At 38.9% G+C, this 13044-nt stretch overlaps 1 protein-coding gene across 1 annotated transcript in view; it reads right to left on the reverse strand.

The window, feature by feature from the left end:
• The window catches only part of PLCZ1 (phospholipase C zeta 1), a gene marked incomplete at both ends in the record, with an annotated part of 38237 nt that overhangs the window by 22499 nt on the left and 2694 nt on the right, over nt 1–13044 (reverse strand). The window contains 2 exons of the mRNA XM_080705041.1: nt 4850–5051; nt 5530–5761. Coding sequence (XP_080561167.1) covers nt 4850–5051; nt 5530–5761 — 434 coding nt within the window. The remainder of the gene's footprint in view (nt 1–4849; nt 5052–5529; nt 5762–13044) is intronic.

Consider the following 13044-nt stretch of genomic DNA (forward strand, 5'->3'; position numbering starts at 1 on the left):
CCCGAAAGCCTGAAGGGAGATGGGAATGTGAGCCCAGCACCAAGTGCTTCTACATCAGTAGTTTCCCCAAACAGAAGCGCAGAGAATCAACCAACCACACGAGAAAATGTTCCTTTCAGATCGAGTACTTCCTTGGGAATCTTATTTAATACCTTTCTCGGGAGAGAATTCAAGCAGTCACTAGGTAGGAGTGTAGCTGAGAAAAGCTGAAGCGATTGTGACACTAAGACAGTGTGCTAAATTCAGGGAATGAAAAGAAATCTTCTGTTTCTTTGGAATAATAGATCTGAAAGACATAACCTGAGGACTTAGTACATTAGGGAAAAGGGGGAATTGGCGAATCTCATTCATCCTGTAGCTTTCATCCAGAAAAAATATAAAATTAAATGAGTAGTAATTTGTTGTTTTTTTTTACTTGTTAAGTGCACAGTGCTGTTTTCAGACATGTGGCAAAGCGCTGAGAGGTTGAAGTTTGGAGCTGTGTCATCCACTTGTCTGGCTGAAGAAAAGGACCCAGAACACGACTACACAGAACCATCGGACCCCTTCCTGTTTCCACAGGCAAAGATGGTGGCCTCCTACTGGGGACATGAGTCCTCAACTGGGTTCTTTGCGCAGAATTCCAAATGCACACGTTTCTAGGCTTGTGGATTTATTTACTTACATAGTATTTAGATTTTTGATTGTCAAAGAAGCAACAGCAATATTTATTTGTAAAGTTTCTTAATATCTGTGGCAGGATTTGTTCTTTGCCGACTGGAAAAGCAAATGTCTTGCCCTTTGGGCCACTGTAGAGTATCAGATCTGCGGTGATGCTGCCAGAGAATAATCTTGAACTTTCTGCCAGCAGGCAGGGGAACAATTGAAAATCTGAGGGCAAGAAATGATGGCAACCCCGTATGTAATCCCAAGTATTTGGGAGGCTGAGGTAGGAGGATCACAGGTTGGAGTTCAGCCTCGACCACTTATCAAGACTCTGTCTCGAAGTAAAAAATTACAAGAGTTAGGGGTGTAGCTCAGTGGTAGATTACCCCTGAGTTTGGTCACTAGAAGCAATCTTCACACACACACACACACACACACACACACACACACACACACACACAAATGTTTTTAGAAGAAAACTTCTCATAAATAATGCTGATTCTTGTCTCTAAATTGTTTTGAATTGTAACCATAGATCAAGCCAATCTTTACAAAGTTTCATATTCTGACTAACTAATATGTAATTTGTCCCCAGAAAAGATGTCCTAAGTGAACTGCAATATATCATGACAACCACTAAAATTCAGAGGTGCAAGGGAAGGTCATATTTTGTCTACTGGGTTGAGTTCACTCACTACCCCTATTTTACTCTTGAATACCTACTTGGGGAATGAAAAGGGATAATTTCTCATTCAGGAGCAAAATATTCTACTTTTTCTGAGCAACCTTTTTTAACATTAATCATAAATCTTATTACTAATCATGTTTCTTTCTTGGTTTTAGCTACTAGAGAGCTCATAGGTGAATTTCTGCCTGCATTCTACAATTTGTACAGGACTTTGTGGTACAAAATTTCTACTTTTAACTTTATCTATTTATCACTAAATCTTCCTCAAACATGAGGAGGGAGAGGGGAAGGAATGGGCTAGGGACTGGGAAAGAGCTAAATGAGAGATTTGTGCATATATGCCTCTACCATCTTGTACTCCATTAAGATATACAATTACGCACAGTCTATGGTAGCACTTCTACTAATGAACCTAAGTCCTCCTCCACCCCTACCCTTATATCCCCTCTCTGGCTCCCCTGAAGTTTTCCCTCTGTCAATCTAGGTACCCGGGATGGGGAGGAAGGGAATAGGAAGGGGAGTCCAAAAGTATGCATGCATGTCATTATCAACATGATTTACATTGTGATGCGAGACTATAATGCACTAATAAAAGCACAAAAATAAAAGTATCCTATAGATTTAAAAAAATATGTATGATTATAATGCACCAATAAAAAGAATTTTTAAAACCCCTTCAAATATTCCCTACAAAATAACAAGATATAAAGCTTTTTTTTTTTTTTGGTGGTACTGGGGTTCCTGAAAGCCCTTCTACCTCCAGGCTACACTCCCAGAGCTAATATATATATATATAATTTTTTTTTTTGAAACGGGGTCTCTTAAGCCAGTGCGGCTGGCTTCGAACCAGCGCGATCCTCCTGTCTCCGCCTCCCAAGTGTGGGGATTACAAGCATGCACCACCACGCCCTGCATAAAGCATATTTTTTATTATTGGTAATTTTTTAATATTTTGTAACTTTTTTATTTGCAGTTTAAGCTTGAGGGGCTTCTGGTGGATGATAATATTTAATGCTAACTGGCAGGTAATATTAGTTTTCTTCTCTTAAAAATGAAGTAGAGACATAAAGAAGTTATTTTTCTCGTGTTATTAACAAATTAGGGAGAGGGGAAATTGTGAATACCAGAACCTTTAACTTTGATGTTGAAACATTACATTACATCACTTCTGACAGAGATGGTTTGAAAGGTCATTTCTGAAAGATGGTTCCCTTGCCCACTTTTGAAAGAAAGTTTGAAGGCGGGCAAAGATACAGAATTAAATGTAAATTTAGATTTGCAGTTGAGTAGAAAACTTTCTTGGAATTCAGAAGTAATTTTCTGTAGTTCTAAATAGATCTGTTATAAATTTTATATATTTCTGTCTTAAAAAAAATCAGAATAAGCTGGGCACAATGGTGTGTGCTTGTAATTCTAGTACTTGGGAGGCTGAGACAGGAGGATCAAAGGCTCAAAGACAGCAGCCTCAACAACTTAGTGAGACCCTGTTTCAAAGTAAAAAGTAAAATAGGGCTGGGGTTGGAGCTCAGAGGTAGAATACCTCTACATTCAATCCTCAGTACCAAAAAGGAAAGAAATCAGAATAATAAAAGATGAATAAAAATATAAATAAAATTATAGCTATAATTTGGATTATCATTATAGAATTATAAAAGGATACATTTGTTAATTTTGTGGATTTATGTACTTAGATATTTTGTGGTACTGGGGTTCCTGGAAACCCTTCTACCTCCGGGCTACACTCCCAGACCTATTTTATACTTTTTATTTGGAAACAGGGTCTCTTAAGCCAGCGTGGCTGGCTTTGAACCTGCGTGATCCTCCTGCCTCTGCCTCCCAAGCTCGGGGATTACAAGCGTGTGCCAACATGCCAGGTTAGTTTGATTTTTAAATTGGAGAAGCAACAATTTTTTGCCCATTGGATGTCATCACGGTAGTATAAGATATCATATCTTTTCTATCTACTGTCTTTTTCTTAAAGTAATGGTACCCAATCACATGGATTTAAACAGTGTCTGTATGCTGATGATGTATGCTTTTACAGTCTGAATATTTCTCCTGGGTTCGACACAGACACCCACTTGACTCTCGGACCCCGTCCTTTCATAACTGATCAGAATCTCAAACGTAACCCGGGAGCCACGGAGCTCTTGCTTTGGCGTCATGCCCTTCAGGGGGCTTCTTTCTCAAGCTTTGCCAGTGGAGTCAGCAGCATCCTCATGTGCTTGGTCACTGTGCCAAAACCCTTGATTCTCCTCTTTCCCTCAAATCCTTTTTCCAGTCATTTAGCAAGGCTCATTGGTTCTACCTCCTCAGACATCTCAAACTCAGCCACACATCCTCATCTCAGCTCCTGCCTCTTGGATCCACCATCTGCCTTCACCATCCCCACCTGCTGCAGATCTCCTGGATCGTCCTTCTCCTCTGCTCTTGCCACATCTGTCTCTCCTCCATGGTGTCAAAGAGGGACACTGTCTTAAGGAAAATCCCCTCCAGTGGCTTCCATTGCAACTGGAATTAAATCCACTATCCTTTTCAAAGCAAGTGAGAGTCTCAGAACTTGCCCCATGCTCCTGTTCACACACATCGCCCCCATTCACCATGCACGTGTGTTCAGCCACATTCGCTGCCTTCCTCTCCTCGGAATGTGCCCAGTGCTTACCATTGCTTCTGTCTGCCATGTCCCCTACCAGGTCCTCTCCTAGTTCCCTCCTTCCACTGCACAGATTGGCTAAGAAGCCCTCCCCCAAAGCATGGACCACTCTCATTCCCCATCACTTTCCATCAGGTTGCTCCCGCGCGTGTCTTCCGTATGACTCCTCAGCCCCTGAAGGTATTTATTTACCTGCTTTTTATCTATTCCTCACAGATTCGTGCATAGGGCAATAAAGAAGCTTTAAAATTTTTATTCACCATCTATTTCTGCTGATTGACTAAACTGAGGGCCAGTGGTAATATATCGTAGGACAGAAAATTGGAATGCAGTGCAGGTTACTTTTAATCTGTGTTGGCTACTTGATATCTATAAAAACTATAAAAATCATTATCAATGAAAGGCATGATCTAAAATTATGAAGATCATGAAATACAGGATCTACTGTATTGACTTTTCTTACAGCTTTATATCCTGCTATCTGGGAATTAAGGTTAACCATATCCGTTAAAACCTAGTACGTTGACACAGATTTGTTAAAAATCTAGGACTGTCATACTCTAGAGTACGATAAGTCATGTTTTCCTGGAAGTAGCCATATTGTTCAGGAAACTTCAGAGGCACCAAAACCCAGCATAGAGGATGACGAGGGAAGAATATGATCCTAATATATTCTAATAAATTATTCTGCCCCTTCAGGCAAAGGTTGGCTCCCAGACACATATACGAATACAACTCCTATTGCCTACAATTTTGAATAACCCACGTAGTGTGATTCTGACTCTGGATTCTTGCCTATGGAGGGAGCTGCCACCAGAGGCTTCCAGGTATTTTAAATGTAACTTAAAAATCAAAGTAAATACCTTACGTATCCCCAGAGGTCGCTGGGTCCCACTAATTGATCGGATATCAAATATGTATTATGTGAACTTGAGATAAAATAATCTTGTAATGGATGACTCATATCTTGATAAACCTTAGTATACTCCTGTTTAAATAGCAGACAATCGCAAGAACTGATGTACCGTGTGAAACCTTCTATTGACATCTGCTGTTTCTTCTTAACTGGAAAATAAGTCAAAAAGGATGGAGAAATACTATTAGCAATATAGAAATTACATCTCACTTGTAAACTTACTCAGTAGTAGAGCATCATTCGAAATGTGTGCATGTATGTCACTATCACTACTTACTGTTATAAGACTGTAAGACCATAATGCAACAGTAAAATTATAAAAACAAAATATTTTTTCAGAAGTAATATCAATGGCACTTTTAATTTTTCTTTAGGAACAAATATTTTTTTCTAGTAAATACCTTTAGCTCCTCCATATCTACCTTTGGGAATATATTATTTTATTGTTTCCTTTTTATATTTTAAAAATACATACAAATACATCTATCATGGATCAATGAATGTCTTCACGATACTCATCTGGATAAAAAGCACCCAGGTAAAAGAAAAATATTACAGCACCCTAGAAACTTAATTCATAAAAGTACATATAAAACATACTGGTAAAACTTTGAAATGCAAACATACCCTCATCAATAGGCTCATATTTCTGTATGATCTCAGAAGCAAGAGACTCGGTCATCTCGATTGTATATTGTTCTTGTGTTAGAAAGTGGATCAGATTATTTTCATAAAGAATTTTCCGGTTTTCAGCATATGTGTTGAAAATCTCAATAACTTCTTCTCTGTATGCAATAATCCGATAAATTGATCTAAATTCTTCTATGGTTATTTTTCCTTGTTTCTGTTTGTCATTATCCTACTAAAAAAAATGACTGGTGGGCTCACAGTGTGAGTATCAAAAAATACACAAAATAAATGATAATCAGGTAAAACATAGACAGCATACTGTACTTTAAGAAATATACTTTTAAAAAGATGAGACTTACATCAGATGCTTATTCAAGATGAAATGGATAAAACCACAGCATGGTGCCAAAGTTGGGAAAAGGTTAGTGGGTCCTTGCATCTTAAAACCCAGTAGTCATGTGAGAGTACAGAGGGACAGAGGAGGAGAGGATTTTAATGTGTTTTGATTACATCTTTTTTTTTTTTTAGATTTTAGTACCTTCTTAAAACCATGCCAAGTAGTATGTACTCCTATGCCACCAGCATTCAGTCTGAACCAAAAATGTCAGTGAATCAGAAACATTCATGGGTACTATAAATAGTAGAAGCCAGAGTCCTTGCAGGATACCTGGAGACAGTGACGTGAGACTCGTCATTCTACAGTTTGAGGCAGAGAAAAACCAGACAGGTTCCACGAAAAAAGTCTAAGTTCACCTGGCTGATATGCAAATTGCATATTTAAACTTTATGAGACAAAAAGTAGAAACATAGGTGAGGTTCCATTATTAAGAGTAATAGAACTGCCAGACACAGTAGCATATGCCTGTAATGCCAGCACTTGAAGGCTGATCTCAGGTTCGAGGCCAGCCTCAGCAACTTAGTGAGACTTTCAGTAATTTAGCAAGACTCTGTTTCAAAATTTAAAAAGAAGCCGGGCGTGGTGGGCACGCTTGTAATCCCAGCATTCGGGAGGCTGAGACTGGAGGATCGCGGTTCGCAGACAGCCTCGGCTACTTAGTGAGGCCCTCTGCAGCTCGGTGAGACCCGGTTTCAAAATAAAGAATAAAAAATAGGGCAAGGGGTGTAGCTTGGAGGTCGAATACTCCTGGGTTCCATCCTCAGATCCACAAAAAAAAAATTAAAAACAAAAAATTTTAAGGGGTGTAGCTCAGAGATAGAATGCCCCTGGATTCGATCTTCACGTCTGGGTTCCATCCCCAGTAACAAAACAGACGAAGAGTAACTTAACCACTATGAAGTTCTCAGTAGTAAAATAAAAACTAGCAAAAGAAGTCTGATATGATTGGTTGTGCAACCTAAAGAGATGGGAATCTGCAGGTAAGACAGGAGAAAAGATGCAACTCAAGTGGAAGGTGGTGAACAGACACTAAAGAACAGGTGCCAGAGAAATTAGAAGGGAGCATCAGATGGACTCAACACGGCACAACTGTAGACCTTCGAAGGAGAGAAACCAGCAGTACTAGGGTGGTAGAGAGGGTATCTACAGTAGTAGAATTATGGAATCACCAAGAAATAAAAATAATAAACCCAAGGAGTAGGAAGTTCAACTGAGAAGGCTCGATTTGAAAAAGAAGCTTTTAAAGATCAGTTACCTAACTTTACCATTACATTTTAAACACCTCGAATACAAAGAGCACTGTTCAAAGGAGCTCATGTTGTGAAAGCTGACAGAATCTGGAGGTCGGGACACATGATGTTTCAAATTTCAAAGGGTGTGGGATTTTTGGACACATATATTTTCTGAGCCTTATATTTTTATCTAAAAAATAAGGGGGATAGATAGGATGACCTTTGTCATCATGACAAGTAGAAATGGTCAACAGAGAGGCTTCTCTGTCCATGTGAGAATTGGAAATCTACAACAAATGGTAGTTCTATGTCTGTGTTATGTGTTATCTATACCTGTTTTCTTCACATCATCCGGCCTAGTGTTTGGAAAAAGTTTTTAAACCACAATATTAACTTTAAAATTATATAAAGTAATGCATAATGTTAATTATGTGGATAACCAATGTGGCTCAACTGTTTTTAAATTCTGACTTTTGATTTTCTTTACTGTATGTGTTATACTTAGAAGTTTTATTTTAACCCATCTCACTCTTAATTTTTTATAAATTATTAAGTCAATAAAAATCAACGAGTCTATAATTTCTGAAAATTATCTAGTTACATAAGATTCTGTAAATTAAGACTGGCCTCAAATATAATATAGATTATTGTTAATTACTGAGTGGCACAAGTCTTGCTACGTTCAAGCAGGGCATATGCTTGGTCATCTGAAATGTCTTCTACTAACTTGCTGTGTTTTTCTAAAGGATCAAGGTTGCTATCTGATGCTATAAAAAGAATCAGAGGGATTGAAGCCAGACAAAGTTGCATGAATCCAAATCATTCCTACAATTGGTCAATATCAGAGAAGAATTCTGAGGGTCAAAAATTTATCCACTTATCCAAAATTAAAAGTTACATGAAATATTTAGGGTTGTATCATCGAAGACTGAGGAGATCCCTGAAGATGAAAAGGTCTGCATATCAAAAGGGAAAGCAATAAAAAGGAATCAGGATGGAGAAGACAGACCTCAGTAAGCAGAGCCGTGATCGAGGATACAGAAATAGCAGCTAAAATTTCCAGTACCTGGCCATGGTGCTGCATACAGGTAATATCAGCACTTGGAAGGCTGAGATGGAAGGAGTGAAGAATCCAAGCCAGGCTCAGCAAGTGAACCAAGTGAGACCCTATAGCTTGGGGGTAGAATGCCCCTGGGTTCAATACCCAGTACCAATTATATACATATTCCAATAGCTATTCATTGCCTGCACAAAGACATCCACATTCTGTGGTCTACCAGTCAAGATTCCCATTGTCTGGTCTTCTCAGCTATTGCTCAATGCATCCCGTACTCCCATCACGTGCGGGGACTCTCATTCTTCAAGATCTCCCCGTGTAAATCCCACACAGATTATGTACCACTCTTTAGGGCCCATCAAGAATGCTACCTCCAAGCCAGGCGTGGTGCCGCACGCTTGCAATCCCAGCATCTGGGAGGCTGAGACAGGAGGACCACGGTTTGCGGACAGCCTCAGCTATTCAGTGAAACCCTTTGTAACTCAGTAAGACCCTGTTTCAAAAATTAAAAAAAGACTAAAACATAAGGCTGGGAGTGTAGCTTGGAGATACAGTGCCCCTGGGTTCCATCCCCAGTACCAAAAAAAAAAAAAAAAAAAAATAGAATGCCAGCTCTGCCAAACCACGTTCCAGAAAAGTCTAAGTTAAAAGGAATCACTTTCTTCTCAGATTCCGTTACTACTTTTTTTTTTTTTTTTCTGGGATTAGGGATAGAACCCAGGGGCATTCTACCTCCAAGCTACACCCACAGCCCTATTATTTATTCTTTATTTTGAAACCAGGTCTCACTGAGTTGCAAAGGGTCTCACTAAATAGCTGAGGCTGTCCATGAACCGCGATCCTCCTGTCTCAGCCTCCCAAATGCTGGGATGACAAGCGTGCGCCACCACGCCCAGCTCAAATTTTCCCTGAGATTTTATATGACCGACTTATAAAACAGTAACTTCTGCATTTCCTTTCTCCTGAGAGAGTTGGCACTTTATTCAATTTTTGAGGGGAATAGTTTCTAACATTGTCCCATAAATGTACTATAGATTTTTTGTTATCATGGTTAATTGCCTAAATAATTTGAAGGCTTAATATAGGTATGTTCTTACAATAGGTAAGTTACTATAGGCATGTCCTATAGTAACGCATTCTTGAAATTAAGAGATACTATTTCATACTCAACTGAAAACCAAAGGTGTAATCTCAAATTAGGTATGTGCATTGAAATTAGACACAATATTTTCCACCAAATGTTTTAAAGATTATAAATTAAATATTGTTGTAAGATAATAGCAATACATATTATTTATTTATTTATTTATTTATTTATTTATTTATTTATTTTGGTACTGGGGTTCCTGGAAGCCCTCCTACCTCTGGGTTACACTCCCAGACCTATTTTATATTTTTTTATTTGGAAACGGTGTCTCCTAAGCCAGTGTGGCTGGCTTCGAATGTGCGTGATCCTCCTGTTTCCGCCTTCCAAGCGCGGGGATTATGAGCGTGTGCCACCATGCCCGGCACAATACATATTTTTAGTAAAAGGATTTTTCAAAACTTAAGGAATTGCTTCTCAAGACATGACTCTAATACTGTGGAAAGAAGTTTAGAATATTTTTCCAGGATCATAAAGTTATATGGTCTTAACTCAAATTTATAAAAAAAAAAGCCACCTTGTAAGAAAATAAATTTATGTCAGGATTTTGTTAGCTCCTTAGGAAACCAATAAATGTAATGCAATTTTTTCATTTTTTCTGAGCAATCAAAACTGTTGCAGCTTCAACTCACGCTTATGGGGTGCCTATTCTTTGGCTGGATTAGCTACATTTATAAACAATATCTTGATATTCAGAACAGTCCTGTGAGATAACTAATATTAATGTCCCATTCTACAGATTGAGGAATTTACTCTGAGACTTCTGACTCGCCAAGTACTGAATGATTGACTGGGATCTGTCAGAGCCTAGTATTTCCACACTTTGAGACACTGAATGATCGAGGTGATTGTTCTTCAGCTACCCACAAACTTCAGTTGGCCAGTATACCTTCCACTCATATTCTATTTACCCAATACTTAATACATATGTAAATTACCCTAGGATACCAAGGAAGGCTGAGAATTATTTTAATGGGTAAGAAGGGCTTGTCATAATCAATCCTTTCTATGTGTAGTTTGTGCTTCTAAAGTACTTAAGGTCACTTGAAGGAAGTTTTAGATGTATTCTAAGAAAACTCTATCCCTCTGATTTTTATAATTAACACCGTTGCCATGGCTACTCCAAAAAGATTTTGCTTAACAAAGTAAACCTGCAGGCCTACCCATGTCTAAGTAATCATAAATTTCAATTAGTGACTCACTGCTGTACTGTCTAAGCTATTGAACATTTACATAAAGCTTTTAAATATGGCATGTATTTTACTCAATTTCACTTCAAACAGATGATCTCTATCTGGAAGATAATTAAAAGCAACCTGATAACCGTGGAGTCTCAGTTAAATCATTTCACATTTGATTCCGACTTTAATATATTGCTACCTCTATACTGTGTTCAATTTTATTAAGTCAGGAAGCGCATAACTGCCTCTCCCTTTGGGAGAGACCACTGGCAGGGTGGGGGGGAGGATCCTGTGTTTTAAAAGGTCTCTTCACCAACGCTTATGTTCTTCAAATGTACTATTAGACTTGAATTGATTAAAATTCCAATAGCCTCTGGCAGCACACACTACTTAAGTTCAGAGAAACAACTTTGAAACTTTTGGCTTTGACTGTGGTCTCCTGAGAAGCAGTTCTCTGTTTTCAAGCTCCTATTTGTGATAAATGTGATGGCTGAATCTTGTTGAGACCGGCTTCCGTAGGTCTCCTGAGCCTCTAAGTGTTTTCTGAGCGGGGTACTGAGTACCTTTCTATGGGGCTGGCTTTCTCGGGATATTTGTATAGCAAATGGCTTAGGAAAAGATAGTATCTGGCTCCAAACACAAAGACAAACTTGTTTACTGTCCACTACCATAATGTTAAGGACAGTCCCGGGGAAATACAGGTCAGACTGGATTAGCTTAGCGCCTTTTGAGAAAGATCTGGGAACCCTGCACTTGAGCACCTTTCCTATAACACAAACCACTACATGTATCCCTAGTCCTCTTTTAAATCACACTTTGGCAACTGGGGCTTGGGGACACAGCATCAAAGTGCTGTACTCTGGCAGTCGCTCCTTGGGGGAACGACTGCACCGTCTTTTTCTGTGACCCACAAGTCTGCTTATGCAGTGATCCATGATAGCACACCAGGCCAGCCGTGACCTTTCACATCCAGCCAAAATGTCGGACCCTTCCCAGTGTGTGTGAGCGATGACAGCTTTGACAGAGACGGTGCTATCTGGATACTCACTTTCCAAAAAGAGACCATTTTTGGGATTTCTGTATCCCTCACTATCTAGGTTGGCCAGTCTAACAGGCTTGCCTGATTCTCCAAAATATTTCCCATCTATGTAGGACAAACCTCAACTAAAAACATATGGTTTTACCTCATTTTTAATAGGCTTTCCTTCTGTCCTTGAGTCTCTTGTTAAAACAAAGACACTCTTTGGCATGGTTTTCTCCTCTGGATGAAGTAATAAAATATTTCTATTTTTCTATTGTTCTTCTTAATTTTTTAAAACTATTTTGAGGCATAACTGAGATGCAAAACGTTTACCGATTTACTGTACACAGGTGAATGAGTTTGGAGATAAAGGTAGAACTATGAAATCATCATCTACACGTACATATCCATCCTTTTCAAAAGGTTCCCTCTGCCCTCTATGTTTTGTGTGTAATAAGAACATTCAACATGAGATCTACCCTCTTGCCAAATTTTTAAGGACACAATACAGTGCTATTTACTACAGAGATTGTCCTGTTGGACTTACCCATGTCATAGAACGGAAACTGTGCCCTTTGATTAATACTTTCCTGTGTTTTGTACCTCGGCCTGATAACCACCATTCTATTCTCTTTTTCTGATTCCTCACATAAGTGGTACCAAGTAGTGGCCATCCTGTGCCTGGCTTGTTTAACTTAATATACTGTCCTCCAGGCTTATCCCTGGTACGTAAGTGGCAGCACATTCTTCATAATATCCCATTGTCTACGTGTGTGTGTGTGTGTGTGTGTGTATGTATATATATTATATATATATGTATGTATGTATGTATGTGTGTGTGTGTATATATATATATATATATATATATGTATGTATATATCGTGTTTTCTTTGTCAATTGTTTTGACAATGGACATGGGTTGTTTCCATGTCTTGGCTACAGGGAATAACAGTACCATGAACATGGCGTGCAGACATCTCTCAGAGACCTTCACTTAAACCCTTGGTGCATACATACCCAAAAGTAGAATTTCTGGATCTCAAGGTAGTTCTATTTTCAAACTTTTGAGAAGCCTCCATCTTGCCTTCCGTTCCCTGCATCGTGCACTCCCATCCAAAGCACAGAAAGCGCCCTTTTCTCTACATCCTTGCAAACACTTGCTATCTCTCTTTTATAATAACCATTCTAATGGCACAAGGTGATATTCCCTGTGGTTTCTTTTGTGCTTCCCTGATGATGCCTGATAGGAAGCACCTTCTCATACACCTGTTGGTTATTTGTATACCTTCTCTGGAAAAATGTCATCCATATAATGCCTTTGATTTTTTTTTTTTATTGGTGCAAGTAGTCATACATCTTATTGAAGTACAAGATGTTAGAGGCATACGTGCACAGATCTGGTTTTTCCTATTGAGTTGTGGGACTTCTTTACGTATTTTGGGTACCAACCCTTTGTCGAGCTGTTCAGTTTGCCAACTTA

Source organism: Muscardinus avellanarius (assembly GCF_963383645.1).
Source record: "Muscardinus avellanarius genome assembly, chromosome: 11".
Taxonomy (NCBI): domain Eukaryota; kingdom Metazoa; phylum Chordata; class Mammalia; order Rodentia; family Gliridae; genus Muscardinus; species Muscardinus avellanarius.